Raw genomic sequence first — 27513 nt, 5'->3', positions numbered from 1 at the left:
GATCTTAGACTTAAGTCAATTAAACAGTTTCAGAGACTGTTAGGGCTCATGGCAGCTGCATCCAACGTGATACCTTTTGGCCTCCTGCACATGAGGCCCCTACAGTGGTGGCTCAAGACCAAGGGGTTTTCCCCGAGGGGAAATCCATTGCGAACTATCAAGGTCACACGGCGATGCCTTCCTGCCTTAGACATATGGAAGAAACCTTGGTTCTTGAATCAGGGCCCGGTGTTGGGAGCTCTTGGTCGCCGTGTAACAGACGCGTCCCTCACCGGTTGGGGTGCGGTCATGAGTGGCCACCCTGGCCGTGGTCTGTGGAGTGGTCGCCATCTGACATGGCACATCAATTGTCTAGAAATGCTAGCAGTGTATCGAGCATTGAAATATTTCCTCCCAGATCTGAGAGGCTGTCATGTGTTAGTGCGCACAGACAACACAGCGGTGGTCTCTTATATCAATCACCAGGGGGGTCTGCGTTCACGCCCCTTGTACAAGCTGGTATACCAGATCCTCCTGTGGTCCCAGGGCAAACTCCTCTCATTAAGAGCAGTGTATATTCCTGGGAGATTGAATGTGGGAGCAGACATGCTGTTGAGACAGGGGCCGAGGCCCGGGGAATGGATGCCACCCCGAGGTGGTGAAGCAGATATGGCAGATATTTGGCAAAGCTCAGGGGGACCTCTTCGCGACTCGAGAGACATCGCAATGTCCCCTCTGGTTCTCTCTAGTTCACCCAGCTCCACTGGGACTAGATGCCATGACACAGACTTGGCAGAGGCTTCGTCTGTACTCCTTTCCCCCCATCACTCTGCTCCCGGGAGTTCTGGCGAGAGTACGCCGGGACGGGGTCCGTCTGCTATTAGTAGCCCCGTTCTGGCCGGGCCGAGTATGGTTCGCAGATCTGATCTCTCTCCTCGATGGCTCTCCATGGGAGATTCCGACCAGGACAGATCTACTCTCTCAGGCGCAGGGCAAAATAATCCACCCTCGCCCGGAGCTGTGGAAGTTGTGGGTGTGGCCCCTGAGGGGGCACAGTTCCTAGCTTCCGGTCTCTCAACCGAGGTTGTTGAGACCCTCCCCCAATCCAGAGCTCCCTCTACGAGGAAACTGTATGCCCTGAAGTGGAAACTCTTCACTTCATGGTGCAGAGACCGCCAGCTTGACCCTGTTAACTGCCCAGTTGGTACAGTTCTGGAGTTTCTACAAGCTAGGCTCTCTGCAGGGTTAACTCACTCCACCCTAAAGGTGTACGTGGCAGCCATAGCTGCTTACCACGTCCCTTTCGATGGTCAGTCAGTGGGTAGGCACCCCCTAGTTACACGTTTCCTCCGCGGTGCACTGAGGCTGAGACCTCTAGTACGGTCCTGTATTCCCCTGTGGGACTTGGTTGTGGTATTAGAGGCTCTCTGTAAAGCTCCATTCGAGCCAATTCAAGATATTTCAGATAGACATCTGACCCTTAAGACTGCCCTGTTACTGGCGATTACGTCTCTAAAGAGAGTTGGAGACCTTCAGGCCCTTTCGGTGGCCCCTAACTACCTAGACTTTGCCCCTGGTATGGCCAAAGCATTCTTATACCCTCGAGCGGGTTATGTTCCTAAAGTTCCCTCTGTTACACCACAACCTATCATACTGCAGGCCTTCTGTCCTCCTCCCTTTCGGGAGCCAGACCAGGAAAAGCTAAACTGTATGTGTCCAGTGCGAGCACTGGACGCGTACGTCCACAGAGCTGCCCTGTGGAGAAAATCTGACCAATTGCTTGTTTGCTACGGTCCTCCTAAAAAGGGTTCCCCTGCCTCTAAGCAGACCCTTAGTCGTTGGATAGTCGAGGCTATCAACGTCTCATATGAGTCCTCTGGTCTTCCCCTTCCTTTGGGAGCCAAGGCTCACCTTACACGGAGTATGGCTGCCTCTAAGGCCTTTCTAGCAGGTGTGTCCCTCTTGGACATCTGCAACGCTGCGGGATGGTCCACGCCCTCTACATTTGCCAGATTTTACAATCTTGATATGCGAGCTGCTCCTGGCTCTTCTGTCCTCTCGCCTTAGCTGTGCTCTTCGGATACACACTAGGCAGGGGTTTGGTAGTCTGGCAGCGTTGGCACACCGTTCCCCAAAAGCGCTCGACGCAGCTCGAGTTCCCGAAGACGAATGTCCCTAGGTTATGAATGTAACCCTAGTTCCTCGAGGGAATGAGACGCTGCGTCGCAGAGCCATACTCCCGGCACCCCTGCCGGCGCTTGCTTCCCTACTCGAAGCTGAAGCCAGCTGCACGGCACGTGCTTTTATAGCTTCCTGGTCGCTACGTCACCCCGCCTGTGACGTCACGCTCTTCCATTGGACTGATTACACACGATATTCAGAGTTGTTCTTGCCAAAGGCGTTCCCCAAAAGCGCTCGACGCAGCGTCTCGTTCCCTCGAGGAACTAGGGTTACATTCGTAACCTAGGGACATTTTCAAATGATGAAACAGTGTAAAAGTAAACTCGCAAACAAATGTTTATTGTGAATTGATTCTTGTTTCAATGGACTCACAGATCCTGGTGATGGACTTAATATTTAGATGATGTATTTTCTGAAAGGGCATGAGGGTAATGAACTTCATTGTGTGTTTTAACTTTTCTCTGTGTACTTCAGAATTTGTGTATGACGGCTCAGCCTTGAGGTTTGTTTTTCTTATGGTTATAAAGCAACATAGTTATAAAGCGGTTGCCGGCAGCTATGTGCTTGTGGGTTTTTACTGCCGGAATAAAATAAGCAGCTATCCTCCACCACCTGCATGTTAATGAATCTCAGAAATGAATCCTGTTTGTCCTACAGAAGGAATTTACTGTTGTACAAATACTAAGAAATGCAGAAATGCAAGGAATGCACATTAAATGGATCAAACATGAGATTTATAATATTCCAAAAGATTTTTATTTTGAATAAATGCTGTTTTTTTTTATTTATAAAAATTCCACAAAAATATCAAGCAGTACGACTGTTTTATACATTAATAATAAGAAGAAATGTTTCTTAAGCAGCAAACCAGCAAATTATAGTGATTTCTGAAGGATCATGTGACACTGAAGACTGGAGTAACGATGCTGAAAATACAGCTTTGATCAAAGGAATAAATGTCATTTTACAATATATTTAAATAGAACACAGCTATGATAAATTGTAATAATATTTCACAATATTAGTGATTTTTACCATATTTTTTGTCAAATAAATGCAGCCTTGGTGAGCAAAAGTCTTCATTTGACATGAAGTCTTTCATTTCCCCAAAATGTTTGAATGGTATCATTTGTCTGATTGCATCTACATATATTTAAAATGATTGAATATGTATATGTTTTTGCGTTTACACTCACCCTTGTGTCTCCTTCAGGAGCGAGAGGGTCTGTCATCCAGGATCCGAACCGAGACCCGGATGTTTTAATAGTGATTGCATCACTAATGCCGGTCAGCTTACCACACGCTGCAGGATGCACAACACACACATTTAATTACACACACATATATAATTGCACTCACTCACACAGACAAACACTTTCTTACGAGAAGCCTATTGTCACACACACAAGTTTAATGAGTTTAGAGATTTAATGCTGTAATGTTATGATGAGTCTGATTCAGTCATAATTACTGTGGTAATCTTATATCTTGGTGTGAACGTTATGATTAAATGACTTTAATTGAGTCACACTGAGCTTCATTATGAGTTTTTATGATGAAGAGAGAGAAAGTCTTCATTAATAATAGAGGAAAACATACAAATGTTTTTCATGTGTTTGACAGGGAGAGAGAATATAATACATAGATAAATCATAAGATAAACAAATTATTGCTTTTGATGTTGTGTGGTGATAGTGAGTAATAACCGTGGGTTTTTTGTGTGTTTTCCTACTCTGCCTTGCCCATTCAACACACACACACACACACGATTGAGATTAACACACTGAGCTGTAATCAGTTGTCTGGGGGGAGATACAGGACTAAATTATTACGCTACTATCTTTAGACTAAAGCCCTAATTCTCTCACACTGCAGACACACATCTGCAAAAAACACACAACCCTCTCACACAATGTAATGAAGCAACGTATGAGATCACTGATTCATTATTGTCAATATACACTGTAAAAAGTTTATTTTTCTTTTTTCGATGTAGTCACTACATTACAGATTATAAGAATAGATAGAGAATAGAATAGAGAATAGGATTTCAGTCGTTCTACTTCTATTTCATGTTTAATTTGATTTTACTTGCTGTTTCTTTTTCATTATTTGTGAAATTTACTAGCAACTTTTTTGTCACCATACAGGAAAAACAAAACATAAATTAAAAACTAAATGTCATTTGACAATTTATGTTTGAACAAGTGAAATAGTGAACTACATTTTTATGTTTCTGATGAAAATGTGGTTTTTGCTGTAAATCTGATGGATTTGAACAGTAATAGTAATACATCTTTCCTTCACAAAGCACAAACTCATTCATGTCACATTTGGGATGAAATGTGTATCGGAATATGTGAAATTCATATGGTTTTCCTGTAAATGTTTCATATTCATCAGAAGATGAAGTTCAAGTGTGTGTGAGAAAGGAGAGATCAATCAGTTGTTTTAAAGTCATATTGATCGTACAGTGAAACTGGCCCAGATTTCTCTTCCAGAAACTCGGCGTGAAGGAGAAAGAAAGATGATACACACCAGAGAAAAGATACTGGTGTGCATACTGTAGATGCTGGGAAATGGAGGCTGTGATGTTGAATGCATATTTTTACTCTTTTATAGCTCAGGAGACTTGAACTGAGTTCTGAGTAATGCTTCATTTAAGTATCAGCTACAGTACATCTCAGATGTTTCTGCTAAAATAAAAACAGACCCAAATGAAAGAATAGTCGACATGCAGTATAGAGTACAGAGCTGTAAAATTAATGTGTAGAGCAGCTCAGAACATTTGATCTTAGTAGAAGTAGCAGAAGTCTTGTGTTGCTCTCCATTTCATCAAGAAGAAACAGTCAATTTAAAGAGATCTTGTTTGAAATTGTTCTTCATCATTAGGAAATGGCAGAAAACGTGTTTGAGAAATCAGATAAGAGTGCATCAGAGACAGGTGAGATTAGATTCGGATTTTGACTTCATATCTCTTATTATAAATGCCTTAATTTGTACCCGATCTATTTAAATCATTCTTTAGTTCACATTTAAAAATAAAGGTTCCTCTTCGGGAACTCGAGCTGTGTCGAAAAATGCTATGGGGAACGCGAGAGCGACTCTGAATATCGTGTATAATCTGTCCAATGGAAGAGCATGACGTCTCGGGCGGGGTGACGTAAGCGTCCAGGAAGCTATAAAGGCAGGTGCCACACAACCGGCATCAGCTTCGCGTCTTTCAGCAAGCGCTCTGTGTGTGAATGTCTTCAGTTTGTCTTGTGAGTCTTATTTACTGTTGTCTGTACCAGTATAAGCTCCAAGTATGTCAAAGAGCAAGGCGAAAACTAAACATCTAAAAGGCGATTCCGGATCATGTTTCAGTCTGTTTGTTCCTCCCTGCCCGCGATAGTAACGGGTGGGGATACACACAGGGCTCTCTTTGAGGAGGGAGCATTCGCCGAGGCAGAGCGGCAGCTACACTCGTGGGGTTCACAAATGGATCTGGCAGAGGGAATGGAGACCTTATCTCCTATCTCCTTCCACTTCGGCCAGATTCGGCGCCCAATCCCTGGGTTTGGAAGCACACTCTGACTACTATGGCAATTTGGTGGGGATGGGAGAGCGTGGCTACAGAGTGATGCCACGGGTGGAACAGACGCTCACGAGCTATCTGTCCCCTGTTGCTGCATCGTCTCTGAAGGCCCCGTCGTTGTCCTCCAAGACTCTTAGAACAACCTCGGCTTTCGTGGGCAAAGGGTGTGCAGCAGCAGGTCAGGCTTTTGCGTGTCTGCACACCATGGCGGTGTTATAGGCGTACCAAGCAGACCTGATAAAAAAGCTAGACAAGGGAGAGGAAATCAAGTCCAAAAACATCTCTGAATTAAGACGGACTGCTGATCTCTCCCTCCGTGCCACCAAGGAGACCGCCCGAGCGATTGGGCGGTCCATGGCAGCATTGGTGGCTGCGGAGAGACACTTATGGCTGACTCTGTATGAAAAGAAAACGTCGACAGGTTCCACGAGGCATGTAAGCAAGAGGCGGCGTTCCATAAGTTCCTCCCTGGTCACTCTCTTGGGGCATCTGAGCGGGATACGCCCCAACAGCATGCCAGCTCCTCATACAGGGAGGCAAAAAGCAGAGGGTCCCCTCTCGTGCTCCTCCGCATCGGGAACACTCTCGATCAGGGACTTCTAAGCCCAAACAAGACCTTAGGGCAGTAATCAAAGCTAAGAAGTCCTCGGCCAAGAAGTCCTGACACCAGAGGGCCCGGAATTCAGAGGGCAGCCCCTACTGGTGTAGAGCGGCGTACACCACATTACGCGGTGCCCGTCTCACCTCAGTGCCCTCTGGGGGCTGGTCTGCCAACCCTACCAGAGTTCCAGGGCGCAGCGGCCTCTAGCGAGCAATGTCCTTAGTATGACATGCGTAGCGGAGCTGAGATGCTCGCCACCCCTTCGGGGGCCTCTTACACCAGACGTCAGTCTCGAGAGATTATTTAGCAGCATGCAAACTACTGCCAAATGTATCTCAATGGGTCCTGCGCACAGTAGAAAAATGCTACCATATTCAGTTTGGCTCTCCACCGCCGAGATTCAACAGGGTTATACCGACGTTAGTCGGCCCCAAGCAGGCTCTGGTTATGGAACAAGAAGTGAATACCCTATTAAGGAAGGAGGCCATCGAGGTGGTCCCACCTCAAGACAGGGAGTCTGGATTTTACAGCCGGTATTTCATAGTTCCAAAGAAGGATGGGGGTTGCGTCCGATCATAGATCTGCGGGTCTTAAATCGGTCAGTTCATGACGCTGAAGTTCAAAATGCTCACGATCACGCATATTGTACCTCAAATCAGAGCCGAGAACTGGTTTGTCACAATAGATCTCAAAGATGCATACTTCCACATCTCCATCCTTCCACAACACAGGAAGTTTCTGAGGTTTGCTTTCGGGGGTGAAGCTTACCAATATTGAGTACTTCCCTTCGGCCTTGCACTCTCATCCCCGCACGTTCAAGAAATGTGTAGATGCGGCTCTGGTTCCTCTGCATATGCAGGGCATCCGCATACTGAATTATATCGACGATTGGTAGATTTTAGCTCAGTCAGAGCAGATGGCGGTTCGACAGCGAGATGTCGTTCTCACACACATGGGGGAGCTTGGTTTGAGACTGAACGCCAAGAAGAGTGTACTTTCTTCAGTCCAGAGAACCGAATAGAGTCGATTCTCAAGTCAGTCGAGAGAGTCAAAGAAGGCCAGTCAATCACTGTCAAACAATTTCAGAGATTGTTGGGTCTGATGGCAGCTGCGTCCAACATGATACCTCTTTGCCTGCTGTACACGAGACCCCTACAGTGGTGACTCAAGACCAAGAGGTCACCATGTGTTGGTGCGCAACGACAACACTTCGGTGGTCTCTTATATCAACCACCAGGGAGGTGTGCGTTCACGCCCCCTGTACAAGCTGGCACACCAGATCCTTGTGTGGTCCCAGGGCAAACTCCTCTCACTCAGAGCAGTGTATATTCCTGGGAAATTAAATATGGGAGCAGGCATACTGTTGAGGCAGGGGCCGAGGCCCGGGGAATGGAAACTTCACCCCAAGGTGGTGAAGCAGATATGGAAAATTTTTGGCAAAGCTCAAGTGGACCTCCTTGTGACTCAAGAGACATCGCAATGTCCCCTTTGGTTCTCTCTAGTTCATCCAGCTCCTCTGGGACTGGATGCATTGGCGCAGACCCTTCCGAGGCTTCATCTGTACGCATTTCCCCCTATTGCTCTGCTCCCGGGAGTTCTGGCGAGAGTACCCCGGGACGGCGTCCGTCTGTTGTTAGTAGCCCCGTTCAGGCCGGGCTGAGTATGGTTTGCAGATCTGGTCCCGCTCCTCGACAGCTCTCCATGGGAGATACAGATCAGGACAGACCTACTCTCACAGGCGCAGGGCACGATAATTCACCCTCGCCTGGAGTTGTGGAAGCTGTGGGTGTGGCCCCTAAGGGGTGCCCTTTGGCTGAGACCTCCAGTACGGTCCCATATTCCCCCGTGGGACATGGTCGTGGTGTTAGAGGCCCTTTGTAAAGCTCCATTTGAGCCAATACAAGACATATCAGACAGACATTTGACCCTCAAAACTACCTTTCTGTTGGCTATCACCTCTCTGAGGAGAGTCGGAGATCTTCAGGCCCTCTCATTGGCCCCTACTTATCTTGACTTTGCACCCAGCATGGCCAAAGCGTTCATATACCCTCGAGCGGGATATGTTCCTAAGTTTCCCTCTGTCACACCACAACCTGTAGTGCTGCAGGTCTTCTGCCCTCCTCCCTTTCGGGAACCCGACCAAGAGAAAATAAACTGTATGTGTCCAGTTCGAGTGCTGGACACATACGTCCACAGAGTTGCCCTGTGGAGAAAATCAGACCAATTGCTAGTGTGCTACAGTCCCCCCAAAAGGGGCTTTCCTGCATCTAAGCAGACTATTATTCGTTGGATAGTTGAGACTATCAATGCCACCTATGAGTCCTCTGGTCTTCCCCCGCTGTTGGGAGCCAAGGCTCACTCTACTTGGGGTATGGCGGCCTCCAAGGCCTTCCTAGCAGGGGTGTCTATGCTGGACATCTGCAACGCTGTGGGGTGGTCCACGCCCTCAACCTTTGTAAGATTTTATGGCCTGGATATGCCAGTCACTCCAGGCGCTTCAGTTCTCTCGTCCTAAAATGTGCTCTTCGGATACACACTAGGGAGGGATTTGGTTGTCTGTCAGTGTGGGCATCTCATTCCCCATAGTGTTTTTCGACGCACCTCGAGTTGCCAAAGAGGAACGTCTCTAGGTTATGCATGTAACCATGGTTCCTCGAGGGAACGAGACACTGCGTCTCGATGCCATACCCCCGGCACCCCTGCCAGTGCTTGCTGGTAATCGAAGCTGACGCTGGCTGTAAGGCACGTGCCTTTATAGCTTCCTGGTCGCTTACGTCACCCCGGCTGTGACGTCACGCTCTTCCATTGGACAGATTACACACGATATTCAGAGTCGCTCACGCTAAACGCGTTCCCTATAGAATTATTTGACACAGCGTCTCGTTCCCTCGAGGAACCATGGTTACATGCATAACCTAGAGAAGGTTTTTTTTTTTTTGCAATGATGTCATAGAAGAACCGTTTTCCTTTCAGTGAACAGTTACATTTTTTTTAGTGTGAAGAACTCTTTCCACTATATAAAACCTGAAATAGAAAGGTTCTATGGATGTTAAAGGTTCTTAATGGATCCATGGATGCCAATAAAGGTTTGTTTCTTTTTATGTGTTAATATAAAAAAAACTTTGTTCATTTTCCAAAGAACTACACGGAAAATTTGGAACTGGCCAAAATAATTCTTGATCAGGAAGTTCTTTGAACCTGAGATGCTGCTAAGAACCTTTATTTTTAAAAGCGTTAATTATTAATTAATTACCATTGCACCCTTGATTAATCGTCAGTTGATTGTGACACATGGCGGCTCATACCCATGACTTTTTGACTTGTGTTAGAAAGTCCAGCGTCTACTGGGACACTTTGTGACTCATGTTTAGTCTGTGACAAATCAGACAAAGTTGTCTTCTTCTCTCGGCAATGTCCTCAAAGAAAAAAATGATTCATAAATTAAGTAAATACTGCTTGTTTTAATTCTAAAATGAAAGCTTTTATTAAATTAATTCTACAACTTTGGTTCAAACATGTGGCATACTTTTAATTGGCATAAAAATAATTTGACAATTATATGTGATAACAACACACGTACAATGGAAGTTAACAGGTCAATTTTGATTTCTGGAGTATTAACAGTGAGATTATTATTTTATAAAATTTGTTCTGTTAAAATGTGTATTGTTTCAGCTGTAAAGGTTTACAATTTGTAAACTTTTTTAAAACTTTTTTTAACTACATGGTGTTGTAAATCCTAATATATTTCTAATATATGTTCATTTATGTAATTTTATGTTTTTTATTATTATTTTATTTTATTTGTGCAGGAAGTCGAAAAAGCATTTCACTGCACGTCGAATGTATGGTTATGTTTAACAAATAAAATATCAAACTTATTTTTTTATACTAAAGTGGTAAAATTGGAATCTACACAAAAAAGAATGCCTATGGTTTACATCTTGTGGCTGTAATATTGAAACAGTGAGTATTTCAACATTTACAGTTTGGCTACATTCACTTTCATTAAAAGCACCATAATTTTATTTTACTTGGAACAAGTGGAAATTTTGGGGTGATCAACATTATGCCAGAAATTGAGCTTATTTTATACTGTACCTGAAATTCAAACGATGTTGAGCCACTATCATGTCTTGGGTAAACTTTTTTGAGAAAGATAAACATGTATTTGTTGTGTGTCTTACCAAGCTTCTGCATGCACGCACGTAGCCGCTCCTCAAGACTAATCACGCGGGAGTGCAGGTCTTCATAGTCATAGGCTCCCATCTCCTGCTGGAGGAGGCTGAGGCTGGACGTCAAGTTCTGCACCTCCTCCTTAAACTGCTGAACCAGCCGCGCATCCGCTTTGTACTCCTCCAGTACGGGAATCAGCGGACGCAGCTCCGCCATTTTTGCCTTTATGGCCTGTAAGTATGTAACGTTGAAACGTTGGAAAGTATTGCCTACTGTGCGTTCTGTAACCTGTCTGAACCCTTGCTGCTAATTTGAACAATCTAGGTGTCGAATACTGTTGTGTATAGTGTGTTTGTTCATCTGGACACTCTTAAAATAAAAGTCTCAAAGGGTTTTACAGCCATTGGAGTTCTTATAGAAAACCACATCTGCCTCAAAGTATGTGGACATCTAAACGCCACACCAATCTGCTTCAAATTTTCTAAATCATTTATGATGAGTTGAGACCTATTCACATCAAGATTAAAACTATAGCGATAAAGATATCGTTCTCAATGTAAAAGAATGGCAGAGGCCACACCACATTTATAATAATAATTGTTTATTTTATAATTCACCTGACTTTAAAGAGCACAAGCGGACAACAAAACTGCAGTGAGCTTATAATAAAGAAAAGGTTATTCTGCATAGGTGTAGATGCTAAACGTTATTGTCATCTTTATAACTATTGATTATGGTGTGAATGAGCATTTCATCTTTGTTTTGCTTCTATTACAGTTTCTACAGTTCTGGGAAAGTTTTTCCGGATGGTGGAACAAGGATGCAGAGATCAGTAAACCAATAAAAAGTTTATTTTTAGCAGGTTATGTTTGTGTGTGTGTATGCTTGTAGAGCCAGTGAGAGACCAGAGGCCAAGATGCAGTAAAACTACTCGTATCCGTAAAAAAAATATATATCTACAAACATTTATCGCCGAAATCAAACGCTCTGAACACGGTAAACAATTGGGAAAAGACTTTATTAGTTGTCGTTTAGAATGCAACAGCAGAAAGGGACACATGCTGAAATTACAACTCACATACAACAATGTGATGTTAAGATTACATTTTTGACTTCCAAAAACGCATATTACTTCAAAAACCAAAGACTCATAGTGACAATTAATAAGAGTAATAATAATAATAATAATAAAAAACTTAAGCAATACTAGCAAAGATGAGAATAATAATGGTAGTAATAATAATAGCAATATAGCAATGAAACGTAATAAAAGGTAACAATTCTTTAGAGTAGCATGCAGGAGGAGATCTAATTGGTGGTTGGATAAGGGAGGGGGGAGAAGTGTTTCTTACAGCTAATGTCGAATAGAATATGAGAATCGTGACATAAACAGCGTGACTGACGCCCACTTCAGCCAATCGTGGGTTAGACCTGCCTCTTCTGGCCTCTGGCTCTCCTATCATGTCTTTATAGTTAGCCCTGCAAGCAAGAAACAACACACTCAGCACAGGGAGCTAACTCACTAACCTAGCTAACACATTCACGTGCTCTCACAAACACACACGCACATCTCATGCACTCGCACACTCACGCTTGTGTTACAAAGTGCAAACAAAATTACAGTCCATGCATGTGTCAGGTCATATAGTGTGTCATGGGATTCTTTGATTGGTACATTATAGAAAAAACGAAATGTGCAGATCCGTTATTTATAATTAATATGTAATGTTTATTTCTATTTTATTTTTTATTTAATAATTCATAATTCATTCAGTTTTGCATTCTTCTGTTCTCAAACGTAAAAATACAAAACTAATAAAAGTTCACTAATTGTTTGGATCGAATCAGAGAGGTCTGCACATTTGGCAAAAATCACACAAGTATTTATAAGTGTGCATGCAATCTGCAGTGTTTGTGTATGAAAGTGTGGAACGATGTGTGCATTCGTGTGAAATATGTGCACTGCTTGCATTTAATTGTGTGTTCACCTTGTATTGCTTGGCGATGTTTTGTTTGTGGTTCTCCTCCACCTGTCTGAATTTGGTCTCCAGGCCACGGAGCTGATCTTCCATCTTTACAACGTACTGCAGGTCCCTCTGGGTCCGCTGGTCCAATACTTGGATTGATTGCGTCATGTTTTGCACCTTAAAACACACACAGAATAAGAAGAGTATATATACATATATACACAGAATATATATTTTTTATACACAGAGTTTATTTTTTTAGTTTAGAATTTTTTATTTGTTATATGTTAAGTATATACTTTGAAAACAAATATATAAAATAAATATAAAATGATAATGAATGTATTATATATATTCAGTTTGTTATCCTCTTTAACAAAAATGCAATGTTTTAATTTTTATAATTTTCTTTAATTTCAAAAAAATATTTGTATTATTTTTATGAAAACATGCGATGATTAATATAACTACATATTTCACAAGATATCACGTTTTTTTTTTATAATTTGATATTTAATTTGTTATCCTTTTTTACCAAAAAAGAACTTTTTCTTGAACTTAAATGATCTGATTTTGAAGAAACGTTTAAATTTATCAACTCTAAACATCAATATATAACAAATTTAGTGACCTTCAGCAAATTAAACTAGCGAGTTCTGCAGCTATACCACGTCTTCTAATGATTTGATGTGTCCGAGGAGTTGCATCATTGTCTTTCTGAGGAAAGGCTGTTTGCCTTTGCGCCAGCAGTGTTCCAGAGGAACTCATTAACTCGGAGTGTTTGTATGCGAATAATGTTGTTGTTAGGCTCATGCCTCTAGGTCTCTTTGATCTCTGGAGGAAAGCTCTGGTTGTCATGGATTCTGTGGCAACTCCAGATAGGTAACATGATGCCCAAGGGCAAAGCAATAGAGCATTATGGGTCAGGAGGTCACCTTCTCCAGTAACTGGCGGAGTTGTTTGGTGCGGGCGTCCCTTGAGCACATGGTCTGCTGAGGTGCGACGACCGTACACACACACCTGCCCTCGCTGTCCTGAGCCGAGCTGTACACCTGCCAGGACTCCTCTGGGTTAGCAGGTAAAACCTGCAATGAAAAATATATTACATCTAAACTTCATATTTTTATTTATAATCCCAGACTTATTGTCATTACAATCACATGACACAAAATTACGCAAAATCCCATCTGCTCGTACCACGTCAGACCACGCCAACATCCCCACCCACCAATCAAAACGCAGCAGCTTTACATCAGCCTCATTCACTCGCACAGTTTTGTAGTCTATTTAACTGACAGCTGTTTGAGAGAGGCGATCTATCCTGCTCAGCTGTGTCATTCTTGAACTACTGTTGAGTTACAGATCCAATCACAGTCTGTCTGGAGTTGATGAGAGTGAGGGACAGATGGAGGACTGATGAGCATCCAATGATGCATGTCTCCACACCAGTGGAACATTACAACACTACAAAAGACTTTGATTCTGCCTGCTTTGCAGCCTTTCGTGTTATGTTCCATTTTTAATCTCGCCCGATTTAAACCCCATAGATTTTTGTTAATATTCAAAGTGATATTAATATTAAAATTGTCCATGAAAGTGATAGCTGAACCACGAAAGAGCTTCACAACAGCGTTACATCTACAGTGTGTTTAGTGTTGTAGCTTATTTGTTTCATTCTTTATTCTTTTTTTAACATAAGTTAAAATGTGCTCAAAACACGTTCTTGAGTTCGAAAGAAAACGCTTCATGCCATAAAACCCCTTTGTTTATTTCAGTGGGTTTTTCATGCTCATTCAAATAAAATCAATTGACTTATTGCAGCAATTGTGTTTTATATATATATAAATGAATGATTAGAGCTAGTTAGAAGGAGAAAACATTGCGAATTGTAATATTAATGCGCTGAGCGTTCGAAATTCCATGACATCACAATCAGCAGGTCCGAGAACGCCACTTTTTTAAACCGAGAAGGCGCAAGGAGGCGTGCACGCACGGTTCTGCATTGGAAATGGTTAAAGAATGAATGGAAAAGAATGCAAAACAGTATTTGTATACAAAATCGCTTTAAATGTGGAAAACGGGAGTTGTGGCGCGCTGCAATAGTGGACATTGTTTTACATATTAAAGGCTTAATATCTGAACTTTTCGTTTGAATTTTGAGGGGAAATAACCCGAGACTTACTCCTATACTCCTGTCAGGATAGCCGCCCTGCGCCGCGGTCAGTTTGGTGGTGTTGAGTCCCACTAGTGATGGCAGTGTCTGGGACATCCAGTTGGTGATCATTGCCATGGTGCTGAGCACCACACCGATCTTCAGCAAAGGCACCGACATCTCTGCGCACTGACCCAAACTCTCATTCTACACAAGCCACCGGGGAACCATAACGGCGAGCATCGCTGCCCGTGAGCGCCTCGTGCATCACCATCATCCGCATCATCACCTCTGACGGTCCCGGTTCGGACTGTTTCACTGTGCTCATCTTGATTGCCAGTGATTAAATGGAGTCCGATGTTGTTAAAGTGATCAAAACTGAGCGGTTGTGACCCTCGTCTCGTCTGCTCTCGTCTCGTCTGGTGTCTTTTCCGTTATCCGTGCCTTTTTTGTGTGCGTTCACGCCCTTATTGGTCCGCCTCCCCACGCAAGTGAATTACTCAGGATAGATTACAACTGCACACACCGACTGCTCTCCGCGGATGAGAAAGGAGGCGGCGCAACACGTTCCTATATAAGGGAGCGCGTGAACGCGTCAAGCGCCCCTCTGCTCACGAGACACGCCACCCGGGATTTGCACTTGGCAACGGATCGCGTTAATGGCCCGATATTGTCATAGCCACGCGCCCGGGACGGTTGTAAACCGAGCATCCCAATGTCACGCCCCAGTCCGGGTCAATGCGAGTGAATGATCCCGCGGGCCCTTTCTTACTGTTGCTCTGTTGAAATCATTTTTAAATGTCACCAAATTTTCGGTCAGTATATATATATATTTTTTTTTCCAGCAAATTCTCCTGAGGTTCTTTTCAAAGTTTTCTCTTTGGTGCCAAACGGGTAACCGTCTAAGAAGACGTTTTAAACAAAATATTTGCGTTTGTGTGTGTGTGTGTGTTTAAAAATGTAATTTGAAAATCTAAAATTAGGTTAAAAGGACAGTTTTATAGTTTTCTGTTCTATTCTGAATTTAAAAAAAGAAAAAACGCAAGCAGGATACTGTTGCTATGGATACAGCTTCAGGCGAACGCGACTTGGTGTTTTCTGACTTGTAATGTCACTTGTTGTTACTGAAACGTTGTTTTGACTTTAAATACACACAGCTAAAGTGTTATTTTAACAAGCACCCTGTCATAAATCACTTTTTATCAGTGCTTTTTTTCCAGAAATAGTACCATTAAAGGACTCACAAGATGTGTCAAGAGAAGCGCCTGTGAAATAAATGGAAACATAAGTGGCATATTTGCTTGGAATCTCTTTATTGCAACCTTAAACATATGCAAATATCTGATATGCACTTGTGTAGATGGATTATATATATATAAGGGGGTCCCGGAAAGGGTGCATCAAAAACATGCATCTTACACATTCAGTGCCGTAAGTACATTAATTCAGTTAGCATTAGAATGACTCGAGCGCCCCCGTGCTGTGATCGGCGGTGCTGTCAAGCTATTCCACCCGACCACTATCTGGTACTATAACAGAACGAGTAGTGCTGTCTCATGCATCACTTGTTTAACACATATTATTCACAGACATGTCACTAGACATGTCAGTGAGAAGTCGTGACACAGTAAGAGGTGAAAAACACGTCATAGTTAGATGTGGATGAATCGTGAAACCAAAAATAACCATATAATATAAATAATCTGGGGAAACCGGGACTACGTGTCACACTTCTTCCCCACCTTCTCAGGGCAGGTATTTTAAAAGACAATTTTTTTGTAAGTTCAGGCTACATAAAAGTTTTAAATAATTATACTGTTATTGCCCAGGGAAAAATAGATACAGTTCAGTTTGTACGTTTAACTTTGTCCCCTGCACTTGTATTTTGTCATACTAAATGGGGTAAATTGTCACAATGGGAACCTGCTTTTTAAAACTTGAGTTTTAAATATGAAGTTTTGCTGAACAGGGAAATCAAGTTTTATATATATATATATATATATATATATATATATATATATATATATATATATATATATATATATATATATATGCAGCGAGTGTGTGTTCCCCCTTTAAAAGAGAAGAGAAGCTGAATTTAAAGAACAGACAAAAACCCTATAAATTAACCAGTTTATAATTCCAAAGTAAACAGCTATTTTGGGGGGGGGCATGAATATGTCAAAGGTGTGTCACTTTACATAGACTGACCTTTGAGTGAGAGAGAAACAGGCTGAGAGATATTTGGGGAGTGTCAGGCATCCAGTTGTGTCTCTGTCAGCATATCCAACCTCACTTTAATAAAACATCACACAGAAAACATCTAAAACACTGAATCTAGGGCAGATATTCTTTCCGGGCCTGTCACTGTCTATTACATACAAACCCATGCACACTTTTTTGGTTTGCTTGTGGATCCACAATGATCCGATCTTTCTGTACTGGCATTAAAGGACTAGAACTGCATAGTCCTTAAATCTGTATGATTTTCTGTATGGTTTCCCAAAGAACACAAAAATAGTTATTTATAACGGAATGTCCAAGGTGTTCTTTTCCTTACAGTGCAAGTGAATGGTGACCACAGCTGTCAGTGAAGTTTGAAATGTTAAGACTGAAATTTCAGACTGTTCTTCTCACAGAGCTATGATGTGACTTGAAATTTAATGCACGACTTGAAGTATACTTTTGTAAAGGAATAGTTCACCCAAAATAAGAACTTACCCTCAGGGCAAGATGTAGATAAGTTTGTTTCTTCATTAGCACAGATATGGAGTTCTTTAGCATTACATCACTTGCTCACTGGAGTGGTGTGGATTACTTGTGGCTTGTTGTTTTATCAGCTGTTTGGATTCTCATTCTGACGGCACCCATTCACTGCAGATGATCCATTGATGAGCAAGTGATGCAATGCTACATTTCTCCTAATTTATTGAAGACACAAACTTATTTACATCGTGGATTGCCTGAGGGTGAGTACCTTTTCAGCAAATTCACATTTGTGATATATTCCTTTAATGTATTTCCTTCATTTTTACAGTTTAACTTTTGCTGAATGAAAGTGAGCAGCTTTGTCATTCTGCTAAACGTCTCCTTTGGTGCTCGATGGAAGAAATCAGAGGTTGGACCAACATGAGGGTGAGTAAATTATGAATTTTCATTTTTAGGCAAACTGATCTTATAAAACATCTTTTGAACATGTCATCCCTATAGGGAACATGGTTACCATCCTGCACTTTGGTCGCATTTTTATGTGAGAGGAGATGGAGAGAGACATAAAAGAGAGATGGAGTGAATGAAAGATAGAGCCATAGAAATAAGGTTACTTCAGCACAAATCACTCTGGGCTTGAATTTGTTTGGCCTTGAGATCCCTCAGCGTGTTTGCCAATGAACAATACAACTTGAATCACACTGGCTTGTTTTTATTTCAGAGATTAATGAGTAGCATATCAGTTCACGTGCTAGGACTGTGTTTTGCATGAAAATAGTGCAGTAAAGACTTTTAGAATGCTCTCAATGTTGGACTGACCTTGTGTCATGGCCTCTGACTTGTAACCGGCAAATAGACACTTATTTACAAATCAGTGGCCTTGGGAGGTTGTTTTTGATTTTTGATGTAACATTTGGTCTCGTTAGTTCTCTCTAAACTCTCTGAACTTGACTGTGTTAATTAAATACTTCTTTCAAACCTAGATTACTTTCTGGCTTTTGATAAAAGCTGACGATCTATTAATTAAAAAGCTGTGATAAATAATACTTTCCAATAAAACAGTTTTTGGCTAATGAATCAAACAATTAAACTTAATGCCAAATGTCTATTCTGATTAATTTATGCAACACCAGGGACTTCACTGAGTTTATCCGCTATTTCTCTATACACATTAACACTAGAATAAAAATGAAAAGGTTTCTATGAGTTGGATCATGGAGTTAAGACAACAAATTGAAAATTAAGCTTGTATTGTGGTAAATTAAGCTGCAAACTGATCAACTAATCAACATACAACCTCAGCCAATGAGGTTAAAGCTAAACCTTAAAGGGATTGTTAAACACTGTCATCATGTACTCACCCTCATGTTGTTATTCTGTCATTTTGGAACCTTTACAGCATCTGCTAACATTTATTTTTATTCAAAACACACAATTATTAGACATAAACTTTAAATTGTAAGAAAGTAATGTTTTATTCTCATTATTGGGCTTTATAACTTATATACTAGTTTATATTTTGCAAATCTGACTTTATTTCTAGCAACTGCAAATTTTTATCCCACAATTCTGAGTTTATAACTTGCAATTATAAGTTTATATCCTGCAATTCTGAAAAAAAAGATGTCAGAATTGTGAAATGTAAACTTGCAATTATGTGATACAAAGTCCAATACAAAAAAAAAAAAGATTATATTCATACAATTATGAGGTTATAACTTGCAGTTGTATGTTATAGATTCAGAACTGCGACATATAAACTCTTTTTTCTATTTTTTATTTTCTGGTACTCACCCTAATGTAATTTTTTTGTCATTTGACAGCATGTGTTAACAGTCAGTTTCTGCTTTTGTGTCCAACAAACGTCATGAGGGCAAATACATCATTTTTTTATTTGTGGGTGAACAGCTTTAGTTTTACAAAAGTGCTGATCTGTTTGGTCAGGTATTGGTCAATATTGCTATTAATTCTAAAACAAGATATGCAGTAAACATCTAATATACATTTTTTATAGCTGCGTTCTCGAAGACAACAGCGATCAATTTTACTTTCATCAATGTGAGAGCAGCAAAACCGTAATCTTGAGCTGGGATTCCCTTTAACACTGTTCTTTCTGCTTTTTATCATCTTTTATTAATTCATGTGTAGGCTGTGCGATTTCTGCAGCCCCCAGCAAAACGATAATATCCTGGAGATCAGGAGTGCTGGATGATGATTGGTTCAGATTGTACCAGCAGAAACCATCTGAGCTGGTGGACAGAAGGAGACTGTGGCAGCAGTAACTCATCTGTAATGGTCTGTAAAGCCTTCAGCTTGAGGCTGAGCGTAAAAAAACAGTCCAATGCGATATGAGTGATTTATCAATCGTCTGTGCTGAAGACCTCCCCAATGGTTCTGCAGTGTGGATAGGAAGAGGAGGAAGAAGTAAAGCCCATGTTTTTCAAAGTTTTATTCTGCACAACTTCAAATGGTCTGCCTGGTGGTGCCCGTGATACTGCAGAGGTGTTTGGAACGGAGCCCTGCTGTTTGAACACTTACTCTCCCCTACCCCTGCACCTCCTCCTCTGCCTCTCCAAGCAGTCTGTTCTTCCTGCTGTTTTCAGTGATAGTTTACAGAATATCTGCTTCAGAAACTTCAGAACATAGAGGTTTATTTTGTGATTGGGGAAAATACTATTTTATATCTTGGTAAAGGGAAGGAGAGCGATGTGTGTTTGTGTGTGAACAGATGGTAGATTTTACATTTCCTTGAAGAAAATGAGTGGTGCTCGGCTGTGCAAATTTTACAGGCGAGTTTCAAGGGTGTTTTGGGTGGTTGCCAGGGTGGTATAATGCTACTAAAGTGTGTTTAGTGATATTATGTTGCTTTGCAGTTGCTAAGGTGTTTTGAATAGTTGTTTGTGTGTTGCAGATGGTTGATAAGGTGTTTTTGGTGGTTGCCTGGGCGTTGCTATCCTATTAAAGTCTGCTTAGTAATTTGTTTTAGTTTTTTTGCAATTGCTAGGGTGGTTAACTCCATGTGTCTCTGTATCCTCCTGCTGTCTGTCTCTTTCTTTACAAAACAGTAGACACACACACTTGCCCTTTCACAGTTCACATGCTACAAAATTATATGATGGACAGCACAAGTATAAAGATTGAGCACATGCTGATGATAGATTGGTCTTGCTATCGATTGGTGATTTCAAAAAAACGTGTGTGCATGTGATTTATGGGTTACTAGAGAGAAACAATGAGTGTCACTGCTGGTGAAATGCCATCATATAAACAACAGCTTGTGTTTCCTTTTAAACGCAAGGAACACACTTTCCTTTTATCTCCCTTTCATAGTCAAAACCAGACACAATCGATTAAAAGGAAGAGCCATTACTAATATGATAATTCTTCTCATCCACAGGCTAGATTATTCTCTTTTATGAGAGCGTAGTGATGACCTTTATCTCCATGAAGGTGATAAGACCATAGAAGATGTGTATCTGTACCGTGGTAATCAAAAACTAATCTCATTCATTCTATAGCTGGTGAAGAAGGAGACATTATCCCCATTCTCTGTCTCTCTCTCTCTCTCTCTCTCTCTCTCTCTCTCTCTCTCTCTCTCTCGTTAATGGAAGTTTGAATGGATTCTACATTTGGACTTGGGCTACATACTGAAATACGATTAGGACATTAATACAAATTGAAAATACAGCATAAGCACCGCTGGGAAAAGAAGCATCATGCCAACTGAAACTAAATGTGCATGTGCCAGAATTATTAGCTAAGTGTTATACAGCTTTATATAACGTGTATATATAATTTATTTTAATTAAGATTCTTTTAAATGAATTCCAATTAAACTATTTTTTTATTATGTATTAAAATTGTGTGTGTATATATATATATATATATATATATATATATATATATATATATATATATATATATATAAATGCAAATACAAATAAATATTACTAGAAGTTTAAAAAATAATGTTGCACTTATGTCATTCTGAAAAGTACATTCTGTCATTATGGCTTCATGTCACAAGACCATTTTCAATACAGAAAAATTCATGATGATCCCTGGCTGTCAAGTTTAGTTGTGATTTTTCTATTGAAAACAGGACATTTGGGTGGGACATATCTAACATACAAATAAAGAGCTATTCATTTATTAGAAATGAGGACAATTCTTTGGTCTTACGTCTTCTAGGACTTTAAGTGGTGCATGGTGCTCCTATAATAATAATAATTCATTACATTTATATAGCGCTTTTCTAGGCACTCAAAGCGCTTTACATAGACAGGGAGTATCTCCTCATCCATCACTAGTGTGCAGCATCCATCCTGGCTAGGAAGATCGGATTCTCATCTCTATTCTCACTATCTATCTGAAAGTTCCTGTCAAACAAACTCAAATCAGTGGTGCTTTGCATGATCACACAGTGAGGGGTCATCTTGTGTAATCTGACCAACTCAATGCTTTAATACAGTCATTTTAGGTCTATTAAGCCCTTTAGAAAAACTGCTGTATGGATCAATTTGAATCCAATCAATGGTTGGTGCATAACTTGGTCAGGGGAAATATTTTGTTCCAGCTTGCATTCTGACCTAAATAATGTTACTGATTTTCAAATGAGATCAGTTTAGACCTTATTCTGTCAAACGGTTTCAGGTTGGAAACTAGTTGATAATGAGTGGGTGAAATGATGGAAATCTGTAGTATGAGATCCATCAGCTGTTCTGTGGGTGGTGTTATGGGCTTTTTTTCTTACTGGTGTCCAGTGAGTGGTATTTCCATTTCCATGTTTTGTGGGTTGTGTAGGTGTACTTATTGAGCTTTTGAGTTTTGGTTCAGCTGCTGTAAGCAGTTTTAAGCAGTGCTTTGTGTGTGTTTAGGGGTGTACTGTGATGAGTATTTACATTTTAGGAGATGTTTGTGGATGGTGTTCAGTAAGTAGTGTTTTAGGAACCATGGTCCATGTACTGTATTTGTTTGCATTTAGGGTAATGAGTGTTGTTTTTTTGAAGGTGGTGTTAGGATGTGGTCTGTACACACTTTAAAATAAAGATTTTAAATAGGTTTTTTTTCTCAACTTGATAAGAAAAAAACAATTGATACACTCTTAAAAATAAAGATTCCAAAAGCGTGATTTTGCAGTGATACCATAGAAGAACCATCTTTGGTTCCCCAAATAAATTTTCAGTGATCAGTTCTTAAAAGAACCTTTTTTTTTTCTTAGTGTGAGGAGCGTTTTAAAAATCTAGAGAACATTTTTCCACTGTTGTGAACCCTTTGTGGAATATAAATTTTCCATGGACGTTTAAGGTTCTTCATGGAACCATCAATGTGATTTTATGTGTAGTTTTCTTGAGTTCTTATCTTTCACTCTTAAAAAAATGGGTTCCAAATGGGTTTTCTTTTTGTTGTGATGCCACAGAAGAAACATTTTTTGGTTCCCCAAAGAACCTTTCAGTAATCAGGTCTTAAAATAACCTTTTTTCTAGCTATGAAGGACATTTTAATGAAAGGTTTTTTTTTGTTTTTTTTTGCAATGGAAAGGTTCCATGGAAGTAAAATGTTATTCATGGAACAATCAATGCCAGTAAAGAACCTTTATTTTTAAGAATAACCATTTTGTTTCCCCAAATGATCTTTCAGTGAACAGTTCTGTTGTCAGAAACATTTTCTAAGAATTGATCCATGAAGGTTCTTCAAGGAACCGTAGATGCCAATAAAGAACCTTTATTTTTAAGAGTGTTCTTTGGAAGATATTGAAGTCACATCATACATATTTGAGGTAAGTGCTTTGGTTCATGATCCATTAAAGCACCACTACACGACTGGTTTTCTAAAGAGCTAAAAGATAAAAAGCTCTTTGAGGAACTTAAGAAGACTCTCCTTCGACATTAATCCATAAAACTCTTAGGTTTCTAAACATTGAATCCAGTAATAAAGCATGTAGGCCATGCTCAGAACAGAAAATGGGCCCTGTGACTCATCTCAGCTCCTCCTAAACACACAAATTGAAGGCCAACTCAGTTTCCACAGCACAATTACCAAACAATGACAATTTCCTGAGTCTGAAACTAGATCACTGCATTTGTGAGAGATGAGCATATGACTTTGTTGTGTTTGCTCACACCTGTGCTCCAAAGGTACTTTATGTGTTTAATTTAACACTGACAGTAAATTAATCACAGAATGGGGTTTTACTGTTTTTGTCCTTGTGTATTTATGGGACAGCTATGATTTTGGATATGAAATGATTGTATATGACATGTCTTTAATCCAATACTTGAATACATTTGATGTGTTTGTGTATATTTTGCGAGGTCTTCTTCTCAAACTGGCTAAAGCTGAGGAAAATGCCAAATTGTCACCGATTCAATGGGCTGTAAATCTCAGAGATGAGAAGATGAACAGAGCCACGTGGCGGTAATTGATGGGTTTGGCAGAGTCAGTTTGAGATTTACTTGTGCGCACATGCCGAGTAAGCATGCTGCCCCGCTGCGAGCCTAATGCAACATTTACACAGGCTGTATGGTTCACATGCTCATCCTTTCTGATCAATATGAAAATACATGCTACAGTGAGATGCTGGTTAAAGTAATAACTGAAGCGTGAAGAGCCCTGTTTGCATATGTAGGAGCCAAGAACACTGCGCTCTGGGTAATGTTAGTAAGAGCGGCCAAATGCTCTTCAATTCTCTAGTGCAGAGCTCTAGTTTCTTTTTGTAACACTTTACCATATTAGTGTCCATTTCACCAGGGATGTAAACCTTTGGGGGAGATGCCATATTTAATATGACATGAATGAAAGTAATGGACATTTACAGGTTTTATTGTTTTGGCATGTTTAATTATCACAGTGTTTGTGTGTGTGTTTGTGTGTGTGTGTGTGTGTGTGTGTGTGTGTGTGTGTGTGTGTGCGTGCGTGCGTGCGTGCGTGCGTGCGTGTGTGTGTGTGTGTGTGTGTGTTTGTGTGTGTGTCTCATTTGAGTTTTGCATTGGCTGAACAATTAAAATAAACATAGAGGTACAGTTTAACCCATTCAACACTATACATCGATATCATATTTTCATTCATGCATAATTAAATATGTCATATGTCCCAAGGTATATAGAAACCATTATGACAGGTGGTGACTTGTCAGCCCCAATTTGAGAAATTTCAATTTTCATTCCCTCTCTTTTTGCGAAATAATCATAATTAGGCCCTAATGTGCACTTTTACAAAATACTCTCTTTCATGTAATTATTAGTGTTAATAATAGAAATGTGCAATTACAGCTCTACAAAATCTGAAGTGCATTAATATTACTTAGCACTTCTCAAGTTCTGTTTGGGTTCTCCCAAGGCCTTCAATAGCTTAAAAACGTACTTATATCAGCTTGATATATTATACATGTGAGTTTGTTATAACAAACTCAAAACATAATTTAGGACTCAGAAACATGAATACGTGCAATGAAATGCAACATAAAATACACTTCTGCTAGATTTGTTTTGTGTTTCTCTGCAAATGTATATTTTCAATGCTCAAAATGACCCCAAACAGAAGCATTTGGTCACATTTCTGTAAAGTGAATGTTGTATTTAGGATAATATCTGCTGGATGGGGTTGATTTCATTAGAAGAACATATAAAAAGCTTAGGTTGCACTTTATTTGAAGGTGTCCTTGCTACAGTGTAATTATACATTTAAGTAGTAATATTAACATGTCCTTAATATATGGTTAAGATTTTCACTAGGCTATTGTTATTTGAATGCTTACAGAATTGGAGTCACTGGGACCCCAAACAAAGAATGCAAAGTCAGATTAAACAGTACAAAAGGGCTGAATACACAGTAACATAAATGTTTGCTATAATACATAAGGTGCAAATATGTAAATAACTCGCTTTTCGTGCAACTTGGTCGTGCGTTGATTGTTTGCTGTGAGCTTTCACTGAGTATAAGCATGGACTCTTCATATCTCTGGGTTTGTAATCCCATTCGTTAATCTCTTCTGCCCATTAATTCGGCTAATTCACCGCAGTCGGATCTGTGTTAGATTTGTGTGTGTATGTTTGAGAGAGCGAGAGAGAGAGAGAGAGAGAGAGAGAGAGAGAAAGTGGGAGGTAAAGATGGCGATAGACCTACTTGCGTGAGTTCCGTGCCCATCAGCACCAGCACGATGAGACTCAAGAGCTTGTTCACGCGCTGCATCTCGCGCCTCCGCTCGCTCGGTCTCGCTCTCGCATGCAGATCCGGTCCGGTGCCTCGTTAAGACCCGCTCTTCGGTGCTCTCTCCTCTGTCCCCGGTCTCTCGCTGTCTCTCTCTCTCTCTCTCTCTCTCTCTCTCTCTCTCTCTCTCTCTCTCTCTCTCTCTTCTCAGCAACAGAATGACAGAGAAACAGCACTCGGTCTCGCGCAGCCGTCTATGGGCATCTCGCGCGCAGAGCGTCCCTGCGACTCCCGTTCCCGTTAAATGAGCGGCTCTGGAGGTCTAGCTTCACGCAGGGAGGTCTGGTTAGCCCAAAACTTTGTGTGTATCTGGTTGTGTGAGGCGGAGAGACTGGGGAGCGCGAGCGCGAGCTGTCCTAGGTGCTGAAACCGGATGTGACATATGGCGCGCGTGGGAAATTCAACGGGGATGAGCAAAAGGAGGAAGAGCGCGACTGAGCTAATTGGTCGAACCTTGCTGCGTCAAAACAGTCTTAATACACTTGTAAGGACATTTTATCTACGGCGTTTTACAACGTAGGCTATTTCAAACGAAATCAGATGGTATATAAAGATAATCTGGTAATTCTTGTATCACAGTTTCCACAAAAATTTGACTCTTGACCACAAAACCGAAAGGGTTGTTTTGAATCATGCATCATCTGAAAGCCGAATTAATAAGCTTAAATATTGAGAACATCGCCTTTAAAGCTGTCTCAAAAGTTTTGATATGTTTACGGTTGGAGATTTACAAAATATATCCACGGAACATGATCTTTACTAAATATCCGAATTATTTTTGGCATAAAAGAAAAAAAAAGATCTTTTTGACCAAACAAGACTTGGGAGTTTTATGGTGCTTTTTGTTGTTATAATAATATTTCACAATATTCAGTTTTACTGTATTTTTGATTAAATAAATGCAGCCTAGGTGAGCATGGCATATGTACTGTATAATGACCTTTACACTTTTGTGAGATTATTAAGTGTGACTTAAGCCACACTTACTGGAAAGTATATATTGATTTAACTGCATTAGGTTACAAAATATAACACTAAGTGTCATTTATCTTGAATAAAGTGAGCACACAACACTTTTCAAGCAAAACATTTAACACAAAGAAGTTTACGTTGTAAGATTTACTGTACTGGTCCTCTAAAAACTAAAGTTACAAGTCATTGAGCAAAAATGAAGAAAATTTAAGTAATTCCTGAAAAGATGCTGCAGCATTTGTCAAGATGCCACTTAAATTGATATTTTATCATCTTTCCAATAACACTCAGACATATTAAGTATCCAAATATATATTAGGTCTACTCTCTGTGTGTGTGTAGAAAGTTTGTGGTCAGTTTGCAAGATTTATATTATCAATAGCATCATTATTCCAGTCCTGTGCATTATTGATTGGTGTTTGGAATCTATTATGGCAAATTTATATGCCTTTATTTCACTGCAGAATCGACGAGTAATGTGCTCAGCATGTTTAAGACATACAGACTAGCAACCATGGAGATAATATAGTAAGGTGTTTAAAAATATGGTAATATATTAACATGATTCATATCAGCAGCACAGGATTTAATATAATTATGAGAAGGCTACATATTACGATTCAGTAGAAGCATTAATGATACAGTTTGGTTTAGAAATTTGTGTCAGTGCTTATGAATAAAATCATAGCAGGTGCTTTTCTAACATCTTTGTCTTATTAAATAAACTCACATCTTTGTGACCAACAAAGATTTGCAGAAAGTAAAGCATGTATTGATGTGTTTATGTTATGACAAAATACAATCACATGTAAATTTATGTAGTGCAGCTTATTTTGTATATGCAATTTAGCTTTTGCCATTAATCTTCAGTGGATGCTTTCTCTAGCTGCATTACAAAACTATTGGCTCTGTTTGCAAAGGAAGTTTTAATTCCTACTTTGTAATAGAAAATGTTTTCAATTAGACAAGACTGGTTATCCGCTTTGTTTGC

The 27513-nt window shown here is 40.4% G+C and overlaps 1 protein-coding gene across 2 annotated transcripts in view; it reads right to left on the bottom strand.

Annotated features, from left to right (window-relative positions):
* Positions 1–25940, bottom strand: part of olfm1b (olfactomedin 1b) — a 34299-nt gene extending 8359 nt beyond the window's left edge. Inside the window, exons 1-5 of one of the 2 annotated variants that reach the window (XM_059525909.1) lie at positions 25467–25940; positions 13417–13566; positions 12503–12658; positions 10526–10745; positions 3357–3463 (exon numbers count right to left, since the gene is read on the bottom strand). In XM_059525909.1, the coding sequence (XP_059381892.1) occupies positions 3357–3463; positions 10526–10745; positions 12503–12658; positions 13417–13566; positions 25467–25532 (699 nt within the window). In that variant the 5' untranslated portion in view covers positions 25533–25940. Of the gene's footprint in view, positions 1–3356; positions 3464–10525; positions 10746–12502; positions 12659–13416; positions 13567–14663; positions 15339–25466 lie in introns of those variants that run through there. The other variant, XM_059525908.1, reaches the window with a different exon arrangement.
* Between the last annotated feature and the right edge of the window lie 1573 nt (positions 25941–27513).

Source organism: Carassius carassius, chromosome 36 (assembly GCF_963082965.1).
Source record: "Carassius carassius chromosome 36, fCarCar2.1, whole genome shotgun sequence".
NCBI classification, from domain to species: domain Eukaryota; kingdom Metazoa; phylum Chordata; class Actinopteri; order Cypriniformes; family Cyprinidae; genus Carassius; species Carassius carassius.
Note: the sequence above shows the minus strand (reverse complement) of the source record. Positions and strands in the feature narration are given on the sequence as shown.